Source organism: Nyctereutes procyonoides, unplaced genomic scaffold, assembly GCF_905146905.1.
Source record: "Nyctereutes procyonoides isolate TBG_1078 unplaced genomic scaffold, NYPRO_anot_genome, whole genome shotgun sequence".
Taxonomy (NCBI): domain Eukaryota; kingdom Metazoa; phylum Chordata; class Mammalia; order Carnivora; family Canidae; genus Nyctereutes; species Nyctereutes procyonoides.
In genome coordinates, this window is record NW_026575160.1 from 25887479 (window position 1) to 25902241 (window position 14763).

Sequence of the window (14763 nt, forward strand, 5' to 3'; positions counted from 1 at the left end):
AGATTTCTAGAACAGTTTTCCAATCTTCATGAAATTACCTTCCTGTATTTAGCTCCTTACCTGTTTCCTCAAATTCTAGAGCCTGCCAAGATCTGCACCTCCCCCATCAGTGATGGGCCTCTGGAGGTCTGCTAAGGCAGATTAACAACCACTAGCTCTTCCGTATTCAGCACATTTGTTGAAATCTTGTTCAGCATTGTTTTCTTCAATTTTCATTCTTGTAATATTGTAATTTTTATTCCTATTCTGCCTTTTTACTGGGGTTTTAGGAGGAAGAAGAGAGAAATGAGTTAATCTGCATATTAAATTTATAGATGGGTACATTTTTTTAATAAATTTATTTTTTATTGGTGTTCAATTTGCCAACATAGAGAATAACACCCAGAGCTCATCCCATCAAGTGCCCCCCTCAGTGCCCATCACCCAGTCACCCCCACCCCCGCCCACCTCCCTTTCTATAGATGGGTACATCTTCATGAAATTTATTTATGGGTGATTGCTCAACAAGGATTACTGGGGATTCAGTGTATAAAAATGTTTGAGTGTTCTTGAAAGTAGTAAAACGGTGTATGATAGACCAGCTTATTCCTTGATTCTTTGTTATTCCTGTTGGTTTAAAGGAATTTTAAATGGTCCCTGCCTACTAAGTTCTTTATTTTGAGGCTCAAGCTTTAATTTTGGAGCATCCAGCATTCCATGATTCAAGTCTTTAATGGCATTGACTGAATTTCCTGGGGGTTGAATCCAGATAAAGTATTGAAATAAAAATTAAATACTTTTTTTTTTAAGATTTTATTTATTCATGAGAGAGAGAGAGAGAGAGAGAGAGAGAGAGAGAGAGGAAAAGACACAGGCAGAGGGGGAAGCAGACTTCATGCAAGGAGCCTGTCCTGGGACTCGATCCCGGGACTCCAGGATCACGCCCTGGGCTGAAGGCAGATGCTCAACCGCTGAGCCACCCAGGGATCCCCAAAATTAAGAAATACTTAAAAATGCCCCCAGACTAAACAATTCAGGTGAGAATACCTATTTTCTTCTTGTGACTCTGAACTCTTCTTGATGTGGTCTTTCAGGTATGTAATAGATAAAATGAGGTATGTTATCTTGCTTTGTTGTTAAGTGGTTCTCCAGAACTGGAGACAATTGGTCATAAGCCATAAAAACTTTCATCCCCTTCACTGGCTTAAAATAATGGTTTTATTCAGATTTGTGGTGTAAGGATTGCTTAGGCTCCATCTTCTTCGTCCCTGAAGGGGAAATGATACTTCACAGGCTTGTAAAGTTATGGAGAGAGAAAAACACAGTAAATGCTCAAAATGAGGGTATCCTATTTCTTCAAAGGTTCGATGGTTTAAGATAGATCAGATAGTTGGAAGATTATGTCAAAAACAGGTTCATAAAAAAAAAAAACAGGTTCATAACAGCAAACACATTCTCATTTTTCAAGGAATTTGGCATAGTTTTTTTATTTTTTTTTTAAGATTATTCATGACAGACACAGGGAGAGAGAGCGAGAGAGGCAGGGACACAGGCAGAGGGAGAAGCAGGCTCCCCCTGGGGATCCCGAGGTGGGACTCGATCCCAGGACCCCAGGATCATGCCCTGAGCCAAACGCAGATGCTCAACCTCTGAGCCACCCAGGCATCCCCTGAATATAAAAGTAAAGGGAGTTGGGTGAAGCAAACATTTTCTCATTGACGTGCAAAATGTTTCAAGGACGAATAACGTCCGTCTAGGCGTAGCAAGGGAAGGTGGGACTAGACAGGACTGCACGTCCGCTGCCTACCTCGCCCTCAGTGTCCTGCTGGGGTAGTCGGTCCCTGTGGCCTGCAGATGGGCCTGGGGATGGCAGGTCTCACTGTAGCTTCTTTCGTGTACACCAGAGGGCAGAAGCTCCTTGGCGTGTGTGTGTGTGTGTGTGTGTGTGTGTGTGTGTGAGGGAGCCACGCAGGAGAAAGCCTGACGTTCCTGAGAAACGTGCATAAAAACTCAGAAGGAATCAAGCCCCTGGGTAGAAAGGGCCGGGGATGACTGTGCTCCCAGGCCATCCGACCTCCCACTCAGCGCTGTTTGGTAGCTGCTGGAGGCCCCAGGGGGTCTCTGACCGGCCATCAGCCTGGTCTGTCACGGCCCTATCCTGCCCTGTTGGCTGCGGCCCTCTGGGCGGGCTGGCCTCTGCGGGTTAATGCCCGGGCGCCTAGGGTGGCGCAAGTGCTGGCAACGGGTCAGCTTCCACAGTCACAGCGGCCAAATAAGGACATTCACTTCGGCCCAGTAAGAACCTTCTCGGTTACCAGTTGAATCAAGGCAAAGTGGCTGCTTTTGAGAGCATAGTTTCAGTAATACCTTCACGAGAAACCTTGGGACGTTTTGAAAAAAATTAGTATTTGGAACCTGACAAATAGGTTTGTTGGCTAGACGAACCCTAAATCTAGTCCGGCATCGTGCTGGGGTTCCGGGGCCTGCGGGAGCGCCTGTGCGCTGAAGGAAGGCAAAGGACCACAGAGTTTGCGAAAAGTTTTATTACAGTTGCTTCTGAACAGTTTTTTTTTTTTTTCTTTTTTCCTGGTAACCTAGCAGGCAAAGCTCACATTTTTGTAAGTAATTTGCATGCTATTACTGCCCCCACCCTGAATTATATGATTCTTGAGGCTGGGATGTTTTTTTGTTGCATGCGCTCTGTGCTTTTGACTTTTGATAGAAGTGATTTAGACTTGATTTAAAAAATTAATTCCTGAATGTGAAGAGGCACCGACTCTGAAATGGAATTAAGGAACAAATTACCATGACTCACTCAATAAAGCTCCCTATCAGCTTTGAATTAAGCCCCATTATAACAGTTCTGATCCCGGGGCAAGCAGTACGGGTGTGCTATTTCTGTGCTTTGATTCCGAGCACCTATGGGAAAAAAAATAAAGAGCAAAGCAATTTTCCACAGACAACTATTTTGTCAGAATATTTATTTGTAGGCAGTGAAAGGATTCTCAAATGATACTAAGAATCAGCTGTGAGGGTTGATCTAAGCTGGAGGAAAACGGACTTACATGTTGTGGGGCAAAGGTCTGAGAAAGGGCTCCATGGACGGGCCGCTGCTTTGGTGGGTCTTTTTTTTTTTTTTTTTAAATTTATTTATGATAGTCACACAGAGAGAGGCAGAGACACAGGCAGAGGGAGAAGCAGGCTCCATGCGCCGGGAGCCCGACGTGGGATTCGATCCCGGGTCTCCAGGATCGCGCCCTGGGCCAAAGGCAGGCGCCAAACCACTGCGCCACCCAGGGATCCCTGCTTTGGTGGGTCTTAATGGGATCTGCACAGCAGCGTGAGGGAGGGGGGCTGAGCTAGTGTGATGCAGAAGTTAGCGCCTGTGGCCTCTCCGCCCGGCCCGCTGGTTGCTGCCCTTATACGGAGACGTAGCAACAACTGGAAGTCAGCGGCATGGGCCCCGGTTTCAGGGCCATGCGATCCTCTATCCGTTTTCTCACAGGGTCACTGGCAAGCCCTTGGGGGCCACGAACCACAGCCAGCCAACTCCATTTTCCTTGCTAGTTCCTTATTGTCCTCTTGCATGTTGAGTTAATTTAAAAATACATGAAAGTGGCATCCATTTATTTTTGTGACTTCACCCTGAAGACGAAATTCACTTTCAGGGCACTTCCTAGCTTATTCTAAGTTCCTGCCTTAGTGCTTTTGGGTTTGATGTTGTGCTGAGCCACCTTTGTAGTCACTAGTAGCCAGGCTCATAATTTGGAGATTTAATCCGCTGCCCTGCTCTTAGGTTAGCTCACTGCGGCCAGGATTTTCTGGTTGGTCCTCCACTTTGTAAACGTCGATCGAGCTTCAGTGGGAGATCTGAGCAATCGGAATTCCGTTCCTAAAGGGGAAGCTAAGGCCTAAGGACGTTATGTCAGAGATCCAAAAATGAACCACACGTCAGTCACCAGGCCCAAAATAGAAGCTGTGGCTGGAGTGATGATCCCGTGATGTGACACACACACAACCTTTAGCCCTCATCAAATATTAGTATTTGGGAGAGTAAAGTAGAAGAGATGATAAAATGCAAAACATTTCTAAAAGAATAGAAATCTGTGACCGGGGCTCAGCCATTCCGGTTTCATCTATGAGAGGATAAGATCGGATTGATCTCCAAGGCTCCCTTATTTTACATGCTGCTGCTGCTGCTGCTGCTTTTTAAAGAAATGATCATGTCATTCCCTTAGGAATGCTCCATGAGGTATATTTGGAATTCAGTAATATCAATATCTAAGGTGCTTCAGTAGCAGCTAATCTAAGATACCCAGAGAATTCTATTTTTTTGTTAATTAAAATTTCAAGATAACTGAACCACCTTGTTTAGTTTTTAGCTTTGAGAAAACGTTTAATTAGACCATGACATTTTAAAAAAAAGATTTATCTGTTCATTTCAGAGAGAGAGAGCATGTGTGATGGGAGGAGCAGAGGGAGAGGGAGAGCATCCCAAGCAGACTCCCCGCTGAACTTGGAGCTGGGACGTGGGGCTCGACCCCACAACCCTGAGATCATGAGCCGAGATCAAGAGGCAGGTGCAGCTGATTGAGCCACCTAACACCCCAGGCCATTTTGAACCCACTGTCTTCCTTAGGGCTTCGGGAGCATATTTTCCCCCAAGTACTAGTGGGTTTCAGGTATCACTGGGACATTCTTGGTTTTAATATTTTAGACTGCAATGTAGTCTACTTAGTAAGCGGCTGATTCTTTTATCAGATCTTCTACAAGTGTTCACACCTTTCTTTTTTTCTGAATTTGGTTTCTCCTACTTTTCTTCATTCTGTAACTGCTATTAAAGGAACATTTTTAAATGTTTATGGGAAGTAGCGTGTGGCTTTATATCAGCAGGCACAGAGTTTACGGACTTTACCAGAGTCCAGGTGGATAGCACATGGGGATTTTTTACACCCAGTTTTATTTCTATGCCTGTATTTATTATTAACTGCCTCAAATTCTTTTGGAAATGGTGAGCTTCAAATCTTGAATGAAACATTTTAGTTGCTCCGACTTCACAAAAGTCACTGGCTTATACGTTTGACATTGGGCATTAGAAGAATAGGATTGGTGCCCACCCTAAGGAGTTTGCAGGCAGTTGGGAAAGTCAAAGATGTGGCAATAAATGCTGGAAAACTGTAGAAGTGTTGGGAGAATGCACCGCATTGAGCAAAGGCACAAAGGAAAAGCAGGTTGATTCTTAGAGGACGTGAGGTTTGATGGGAGCCTTGAAAGACGGCTAGGGAGGGAAGTGGAGAAGAAAGGAGGACACGGCGAACTCTGAAGCAAGAGGCCCGCTCGCAGCCCTGCAACTAACTGTACCATCTGGGCCTTTCACCAGCCGAGCTTCGATTTCCTCCCTCGTGGGAAGGAGGGGGACCAGACCAGAGCGTGTCTATACTCCCTTTCACATCAAGGCCCTGAATCACCAGGAGACTCATTTTAGGCAAAGAGGTAACTGTGACAGAGATGGCTTTGACAGTAATTTGAATTTGTCTTCCTAGAGCCCTTTATTTCATGTACTTAAAAGGCCACAAGGTCTCTGTTGTCCTGGAGAGACATCTTAAAATAGACCTTTTGGAACCATTCAGGCTTTTCAGGGTTGCTTGAAGTTGTGCTTCAAGAAAATAGTACCTTAAATGTAAGCCTCACTTAAAAAAAAAAAAAGATTTTATTTATTTGAGAGACAGAGAATGAGCAAGAGAGAGAGCATGAGCGGGGTGAGGGGCGGAGGGAGAAGCAGGCTCCCCATTCGGCAGGGAGCCTGATGCAGGGGTGAAACCCAGGAATCCGGGATCACAAAGGCAGACTTAACCCACTGAGCCACTCAGGTGCCCCATAAGCCTCACTTTTAAAATTCTGTATTATATAAGTGACCTCGATCTAAGGAAACTCAGGGAAGAGACCTCAGATGTCCCAGAGTCTAGCCTCCAACCCGCCGTATGGTTCCTGTCTATAGCCCCTGAGCTTGCAGAGATTTTGTCTGGAGGACTGAGCCAGCATCTCCCGGCTAAAGGATACATTTAGGGTAGAGACTCTTTTGCCATATTGAGGGAGAATATAACAATTGCAGTTTTGCACAGTCGATTGAGCGCCCAACTCCTGATTTCAGCTCAGGCTGTGATCTCAGGGTTGTGGGATCAAGCCCCGTGTCAGGCTCCTGTCAGTGTGGCGTCTGCTTGAGATTCTCTGTCTCCTCTCTCTGCCCCTCCCCGCTGCTCTCTCTGTCTCAAAAAAACCCCAAAAACAAACCACATAGAATCTTTGAAAGAAAATTGCAGTTTTGTTTTAAAGCCTCATGCAATTAGGATGGTTCATGGTGCTGTTCTCTTCCTCCCTCGGAATCTTTGGGCCACAGGCCGACTGGCTTAGTCTTATCTTTCTCTGCCTTTATACCTAGTTTTCTGGGGCGAAGAATTTGAGGCACCTCAGCAGAACATACACGCTGTCATAAAGAAAGCCGTGTAGGGCAGCCCGGGTGGCTCACTTAGTGCCACTTTCAGCCCAGGGAGTGATCCTGGAGACCCAGGATCGAGTCCTGTGTCGGGCTCCCTACATGGAGCCTGCTTCTCCCTCTGCCTGTGTCTCTGCTTCTCTCTCTCTATGTGTGTCTCTCATGAATTAAAAACAAAAAAAGGCTACGTAAAAGTGAATTACAAAATGAAAAGCAGGTCCAGGGAAAGCAGGGAGAGCTGAGAAATCTGAGGAGGTGGGGAGGAGAGGACGTTCAGAGAAGTGAGACATAAAGGGCTCAGCTTGGGCCGCTCACTGGAGCTGAGCCGCTGAGCAAAAGAACAGGCCCCAAGGGGTCCCCACAGGCTCTGGGCCCCTGGATGACCCGGCTTTTCTGGGCCTTCAGCTGGGGGTAAGGCATGTGGCTGCGGCCTCCCGCGGCCTGTGACTCCCAGCCTTCTGCCTCATGGCAGGTTTTCTTCCAGGAACGATGACTCACTGCTCCCCGGATGCCGGCTCTCGGGGTTCGCCCGAGGGGAGGAAGCTGTACGTCGTGGACTCCATAAACGACCTACACAAGCTCAGCCTCTGTCCCGCCGGGTCACAGCCCCTGTTCCGTATGTGTGCCCTCCCAGCTTGCTGGCCCTCCCGGCTTCCGGGCCACCTGCAGACGCGCTGCTGGTGTGGACCTGGGTTGGGGGGAGGATGGTGGGGGGGACCGGGGTGGGGGGTAGGAAAAGCTTAGGAGGGAAGTGCTAGTTATTATTAGGCAGTTTTTGGTTTTGTTCTCTTAGTCTTTGACAGGCTTATGGGCTTCCTTGGCTTCTAAGCGAGATTTGGGATCTGTCTTCAAGGGTGCTGAGAAGTCCTGGGGCGCTCTCCCCCGGCCAGGCGTGGGGGCTCCCAGAGGCTTGCTCATCCCTCTCGGCTGCTGCCCGACCTTCCGGGGACCACAGCCAGGCCCCCCGGGTCCCCATTTCCCTGGACAGCTCTCGTTCATTCATAGCGGATTGCGGAGAAAATGCGGCACACGTTCATCCCGCTTTTACAAAGTCCTGAAAATGTTGTTGGGCTAAGAAGTCCCCTTCGTCTCCTACTTCCAAGTTGCAAATGGCCCCAGTTAAAGGGTGAACACGGGAAGGGGAAAAGCAAAACTCTACTAAATACTAAGCCCTATTTTTCCAGCTTCAACTCTGACATTCAAACACGGGCCCTAATTTTCCACTGGCCACCTGTTCCGTTCCCGCCCCAAATTCACACCTATTAGTCCCCTTCTAAGTCCTTCCCGAGGTCTCACTGTGCTTCATTTTGGTGTGTTCAGGTTCTCACTTGCTTTCACTGCCGCCAGTCTCATAGACAGGTACTGGGGGCCTGCTAGGGCCGTCGCTTCCATGAGGGAGCCCGGTGGTGGCCGGGGCTCGGGGGCTGTGCTCTGCAGCCCAGGACAAGGCCACCCACCGGGCTAGGCTGCCGGAGCCAGCGGCGGGACTGATGCTGCGGGAGAGGACACACGGGTGTCCTAGGGTGTCACTGGGCACACAGGCCTTGCGGCGTGATGGCCAGACGCAGGCATTTCAGGCTGCGGGGACCCCAGCTGCGTTCCGGGGTGCAGGCTGATTCCAGGGCACTGCATGGGAAGAACCCTGTTTGGGGAGCAGGGCCCTCCCAAGGAAGCTCTAAGGAGCCTGAATACCTCGGGCCGTTTCCCTGTTTAAATGGACAGAGGCTCCCCTATGGCTCCCCCATAGCTCCCCCAATGGCTCCCCCATGGCTCCCCGATGGCTCCCCGAGGGCTCCCGTGCAAGGAGCCTGCCAGGTGACACCTTCTACTCAGGAGATGGCCCCAGGCGGCTGTGTTTCCCTCCGGGGTCACTTCGGGAGGAAGGGCGCGAGGCCTCCAGGACTCTGACCCCTGATGGCACCTAGGGGACCCCCCCCCCCTGGGAAGCCCTCGCTCCCTTCTTCAGGGTTACCAGCACCTTGAACCACCGCGAGGAGGCTGCGAAGCCGCCTGCGTTTTGAACCCCGACGGGAGGAGGCGACCCCAACCTCGGCCCGGCCCGCCCTGAAGCAGGTCGCGTCCCGGGCCCCGCGGCTGCGCTCCCGGCTCTCGTCACTGTCCCTCTGCTCCCTGTCAGCCCCCCAGGAGGAGCTCCCGGACACCCGCGACCCGGGACACGGCGGTCGGGGCCTGTTCTTTACGGGGCTGCTGACTGTGCTGATTGTCAGCCTGGCGCTCGTCTCCTTCGTGATTTTTCTAACGGGTAAGGCCGCGCGCCTGTTCTCATGACCTACACGCTGCTTGCCGGGGCTTTGGCCGTGTCCTGCGGCGGGCGGGTGACCGCGGGGCTCCCCGCTGGGGGGCACGGGCACGGGCACCGGGACACACGCCCAGCACGGGGGCCCACGGGCACGTCACGGTCACCGGGACACACGCCCACCACGGGGGCCCACGGGCACGGTGACGGTCACCGGGACACACGCCCAGCACGGGGGCCCACGGGCACGGTGACGGTCACCGGAACACGCCCAGCACGGGGGCCCACGGGCACGGTGACGGTCACCGGGACACACGCCCACCACGGGGGCCCACGGGCACGTCTCGGGCACCGGGACACACGCCGAGCACGGGGGGCCCACGGGCACGGTCACCGGGACACACGCCCACCACGGGGGGCCCACGGGCACGTCACGGTCACCGGAACACGCCCAGCACGGGGGCCCACGGGCACGTCACGGTCACCGGAACACGCCCAGCACGGGGCCCACGGGCACGGTGACGGTCACCGGGACACACGCCCAGCACGGGGGCCCACGGGCACGGTGACGGTCACCGGGACACACGCCCACCACGGGGGCCCACGGGCACGTCTCGGGCACCGGGACACACGCCGAGCACGGGGGACCCACGGGCACGGTCACCGGGACACACGCCCACCACGGGGGGCCCACGGGCACGTCACGGTCACCGGAACACGCCCAGCACGGGGGCCCACGGGCACGTCACGGTCACCGGAACACGCCCAGCACGGGGCCCACGGCACGGGCACCGGGACACACGCCCAGCACGGGGGCCCACGGGCACGGTCACCGGGACACACGCCCAGCACGGGGGCCCACGGGCACGTCACGGTCACCGGGACACACGCCCAGCACGGGGGCCCACGGGCACGTCACGGTCACCGGGACACACGCCCAGCACGGGGGCCCACGGGCACGGTCACCGGGACACACGCCCAGCACGGGGGCCCACGGGCACGTCACGGTCACCGGGACACACGCCCAGCACGGGGGCCCACGGGCACGTCACGGTCACCGGGACACACGCCCAGCACGGGGGCCCACGGGCACGGTCACCGGGACACACGCCCACCACGGGGGGCCCACGGGCACGTCACGGTCACCGGGACACATGCCCAGCACGGGGGCCCACGGGCACGGTCACCGGGACACACGCCCACCACGGGGGCCCACGGGCACGTCACGGTCACCGGGACACACGCCCAGCACGGGGGCCCACGGGCACGGTGACGGTCACCGGGACACACGCCCACCACGGGGGCCCACGGGCACGGTCACCGGGACACACGCCCAGCACGGGGGCCCACGGGCACGGTCACCGGGACACACGCCCACCACGGGGGCCCACGGGCACGTCACGGTCACCGGGACACACGCCCAGCACGGGGGCCCACGGGCACGGTGACGGTCACCGGGACACACGCCCAGCACGGGGGCCCACGGGCACGTCACGGGCACCGGGACACACGCCCACCACGGGGGCCCACGGGCACGGTGACGGTCACCGGGACACGCCCACAGCGCCGCAGGTCCACGAAGCCGCGGGTGAGCGCGTTCCGGGGCCTGACGGCCTGGCGGGGGGGGGGGTGCAGGGTTCCCGGATCCCACCCTCCGCCCCGCAGGGCAGGGCTGCTGGGGGGCACGTGCGGCCCGCAAGCCCGGGGCAGGTTTTGTCACGTCCCGGGAATCACCTGCGGGGTCCCCAGTGCAGCGCGAGGGGGCGATGAGGCCACTCGCTTCCCGGTCCACACTGGCGGCTCCGCGGCAGGGCCCCGCAGCGTGACCCGGGCTGGCACACACCGCCCCTCGGCCGCCGACCCCTCGGGCCCCCTGCACGTTGCCTCCGCCCCTGCAGCCCGCAGCCCCCGCGAGCCCCCCTCCGGGGTTCGCATCCCTGGGGCGCAGCGTGGAAGGAGACGGGGGGAGGGAGTCGTCTCCCCCTCCTTCCCCCTGGCCCGGTAGCCCCCGAAACTTAAGCGGGAGCAGAGCCTTGTCTCGGGAACGCCTTTTTTTTTTTTTAAGATATTTTTATTTATTTATTTTATTTATTTATTTATTTATTTATTTATTTATTTATTTATTTATGATAGGCACACAGTGAGAGAGAGAGAGAGAGAGAGAGAGAGAGAGAGAGAGAGAGGCAGAGACACAGGCAGAGGGAGAAGCAGGCTCCATGCACCGGGACCCCGACGTGGGACTCGATCCCGGGTCTCCAGGATCGCGCCCTGGGCCAAAGGCAGGCGCCAAACTGCTGCGCCACCCAGGGATCCCTCGGGAACGCCTTTAATCTAGATCCACTCAGGATTAATCCTGCGGTAGTGGCGGTGATGGGGGTGATGGGGGGAGACAGGCGGGCAGAGGGCGTGACCTTTTTTTAAAAAGAGAGAGAGAGAGAGCATGAGCGGAGGGGGGTGTAGGGGCAGAGGGAGAGGGAGAAGCAGGCTCCGCAGGGCGCAGGGGCTTGCGCGGGGCTCGATCCCAGGACCCCAGGATCACGACTTGAGCTGAGGGCAATCGCTTAACCCACTGAGCCCCCGGGCGCCCCAGGTGCGACTGTTCTAGAGCTTCAGGCCCCTTTTCTTCCCCAAGGCCCTCCTTCCAGCTGGAAGGTCTTTACGCAGCTGGGGGCAAGGACCTCCCACGGTTGGGGCTCCCGGGCCCCGCCCCGCCCTCTGGCACTTAGAAGCCGCAGTGGCAACCCTCCTCCCGCTAAGGGCGCCCTTGCATCTGTCAGCTGCATGTGGCTTGTTCCTGAACCTTCGGGGCCAGAAAGGTCCCATGGGGAGTGCTCTTCTGAAATGTTATACCAACGAAAATTACTGCTCCATATACCATTGCGTACTGAGTTGCACTACTAGGAAAGGTTGGGAATGCCCCGCGGCAGGAGAGCCCCCCAAAGGAACTCCTCTCTTCTGCGGGATCATAGGTAGGATAAGGATGATGACAAATGCTAGATTTTGGGTGCTCACTGTTGCACACACTGTGCGTGTGACTAAGCGCGTGATGTCTGTTTGCTCACACTCTCTCGACTCTGTGGTGTAGGATCTACTATTATTCTGGTTTTACAGATGCTGAGGCTTCGATTCATGACGGTGCCCGAGGTCCGCAGCTACTAAGTCCCCAAAGACACTCCTGCCTGACCTCACAGAGCATGCACCTTAGCACCGTCATTGTAAATAGGATTTATTTCATATTTGCTGCTGGTGTTTTATATTGAGGGTAAAGTTATATTAAGAAACAGGAAGACATGAATAGAGAAGAATGTCTTTATGGGGCGGTTGCTCTGTGCCAGACACATATGTACATTATAAGTACATTATCTTAAATCTTTACCTCTTGGGCAGCCCCGCCTGCACCCCGGGGTGTGATCCTGGAGACCCTGGATCGAGGCTCCCTGCATGGAGCCTGCTTCTCCCTCTGCCTGTGTCTCTGCCTCTCTCTCTCTCTCTCTCTGCATCTCTATGAATAAATAAATAAAATCTTAAAAAAAAAACTTTACCTCTTAAGATAGTATTTAATGTTTCTATTTCACAGGCATCTGGAAGTGACCTTGGCCTGTGCTCATCTTTAACATGGAAATCTTTTTGCTCTCAGTGGGATTTAGTGCAGATTTGTAGCCTTTTCACTGAAGTGAAAGAACCTGTATTCTTTATAACTCTGGGCTTTTTACATGAGAGAGAGACAACTTATTTTATACTGATTACTTTCCTATTAGAGCATGGGGCCTTATGTTTTTGTCATAATCTCTGTCCTATAAAGAAATAATAGACAGCAAGGGCGGATGACTATGGATGCCTCAGGTCACGGTTTCTAGTGGCCAAGCCGTGTATTCTAGAGACTACTTAGGGGCATGGGATGTTACCAAGTGTTGCCTGAAGAGAAAAAGGATTCTCTGGTCAAATGCATTTGAGAATTGCTGAGTCAAATAATGCTCAAAGTTTTGTTTTTTTTTAATATTGTAATTTTTTTTTTTTTACTTCTGAGTTTCCAAGAGACAAGTCAGTATATAATTTTTCTCTGAAATTTTTGCACATGCAACTTTTTGGGGGGGATTTTAATTTGGAATTAAATTAAAATTTAATTAAGTGGAACCCACTTAAGCCAACATGGCTGCTGCTTCCTTCTCTGACTAATGTTCTAGAAGGTTCCCAAGAGGGGAAAGGATATCATGTGTTAGGAATTTACTTCAGTTTCACATTTTTTTTCCCAGAGGCAAGTGGTATTTCTGCCATGCTCTGCAGCAAGTCTCAATTAAGATCCTTCCTTCATGTCTTGGGCCATCCTTTATCCAGCATAAGTTTTCAGACGTGAGGAAGAAGCAGCTTCTGAGCAATAGTTTGTCCCGAGCCTGGAAGGGGAAGCTCTGATGTTCACCTTCCCACATTAGTTTATCCGCTAAGCTTCATGGCACGTTACCAATATCATTAGCTCCTGAAAGATACCTTGGAAGAAACTTGCCTAAAATGGAAATCAAGAAGCTCAAATATTAAGTGTGGATTTTGTGCTGCGTTTTCTGGAAATTTTAACTCTGATAAGCAGACCTCAGGGCGTTCTGTTCCCTAGCTGACTTTGTTGCCAGGAGTTCTGTTTATTTTGAAAATATTGTCTCTGCTCTTAGGATGGTCCGAGGGGAGTTATTACATATTCATTTATGGGCTGGTAATTCATAGCCAGCAGAGCCTATGTCAAAATAGGCTGAAACCCAGAAAACCTCATTTCCCGATGAGGAGCCAAAATCCTTTTGAGATGAAGTCTCTAAAAAAGACAGTGTAACAGCCCCTTCTCTGACATGATCATAATGAGGCACGCTGGAGGTTTCCCCTGGTTGCTCACAGTGGTGTTTCTCAGCCAAAGTGTGTGCAGAGCTTCCAAAGGTAGTCTAAGCTGGCTCCAATAAACTGGAGAAATAATCCTTTTGGTAGAGAACTGTAGTCTTCAGCAGTTTCTCTCCCGGGCTTCTGGGCTGCGTGGGATTATCGGAGCAGGGGACTTGCCAAGAGGGCCTTTCAGCATTCAGCTGAGCACCAACACAAGGCACTAACGAGTCCCGATGGAACAGTCTGGAAACCAATGTAACACAGTCTGTTTTCTATTTTGAAGTTCAGACTGGAAACAAGATGGATGATGTGTCAAGAAGACTAACAGCCGAGGGAAAGGACATAGACGAGCTTAAGAAAATCAACAGCATGATTGTAAAGCTACTCAATCAACTGGACGCTGAGCAAAACTGAAGAACTGAGCATCTAAGGGCCGCTGCTAACACCTGAGCTTCGCGCTTTTTCTGGGTGTGCGTGGGGTTCTGACCTGGGCACGTGCATTTCTGCAGGACACCAAAACATCTGGTCAGTGACCCCCGCCCTGGGGCCCACTTTCTGCTCTAGGGAGGGGAGCAGCTCCTAGGCAAAGGGGCTGGGGACAGCAGCCTTTAGAAAAGGGCTCGTTTTCTGGAAGGGTCCTCCCGCCCCTTTGGGGTTAGGGGTGGCTGGCGTGGCGGGGAACCAGCAGCGAGCAAGAGAATTCGCCTCTGTACCTACAACTTCTCTTACAAGAGGAGCTTTGTCAGCAGAGTAAGTTCACTGGGCCGGGGAGGTCCGTGGCACCCCGTGCAGCCTTATGACTTCCTGGGGGCGCCTAATGAAGTCAGCGAATGATTTGTAGTCAAGAGAACCAGGTGATAATTCTTTGCAATAAAAGATGTTCTGCTCAGGTGGTTAAACTTTGACTCTTATTTCCGCAGGGGCAGGGGATGGCTGGACATCAGAGCTAGTGGCCTTCTGGTATTTGCTAGTAGTATTTCTATGTGTATGGGGGGAGGGGGTGGGGGTGGTGGAAAGCGAGAGCCTAATTTATTCAACCAATGTTTATTGAGCTCTTCCTTTGTGCAAACCATCTACTTTTCTTTTTTTTTATAATAAATTTTTTATTGGTGTTCAATTTGCCAACATACGAATAACACCCAGTGCTCATCCCGTCAAGTGCTCCCCTCAGTGC

At 52.5% G+C, this 14763-nt stretch overlaps 1 protein-coding gene across 5 annotated transcripts; it reads left to right on the forward strand.

The window, feature by feature from the left end:
* The first annotated feature begins 1777 nt into the window (after positions 1-1777).
* LSMEM1 (leucine rich single-pass membrane protein 1) lies at positions 1778-14488 on the forward strand. 5 transcript variants are annotated; one of them, XM_055314458.1, is made up of 5 exons: positions 1778-2597; positions 5360-5472; positions 6945-7088; positions 8610-8735; positions 13873-14488. In XM_055314458.1, exons 3-5 carry the CDS (start codon positions 6962-6964, stop codon positions 14001-14003), a joined length of 384 nt encoding a protein of 127 aa, XP_055170433.1. In that variant the 5' UTR covers positions 1778-2597; positions 5360-5472; positions 6945-6961; the 3' UTR covers positions 14004-14488. The 5 variants fall into 5 exon arrangements, with proteins under 5 accessions (XP_055170433.1, XP_055170432.1, XP_055170431.1 ...); XM_055314457.1 differs by lacking the exon at positions 5360-5472; XM_055314456.1 differs by lacking the exon at positions 5360-5472 and having other exon boundaries at positions 6957-7088.
* The last annotated feature ends 275 nt before the right edge of the window (positions 14489-14763 follow it).

Excerpts from the sequence above, each read along its gene's own strand:
- LSMEM1 (XM_055314458.1), top strand. The coding sequence starts at position 6,962 with ATGACTCACTGCTCCCCGGATGCCGGCTCTCGGGGTTCGCCCGAGGGG. Across the intron at positions 7,089-8,609 it reads CGGGTCACAGCCCCTGTTCC|CCCCCCAGGAGGAGCTCCCG; the intron begins GTATGTGTGCCC and ends GCTCCCTGTCAG. Across the intron at positions 8,736-13,872 it reads CTTCGTGATTTTTCTAACGG|TTCAGACTGGAAACAAGATG; the intron begins GTAAGGCCGCGC and ends TCTATTTTGAAG.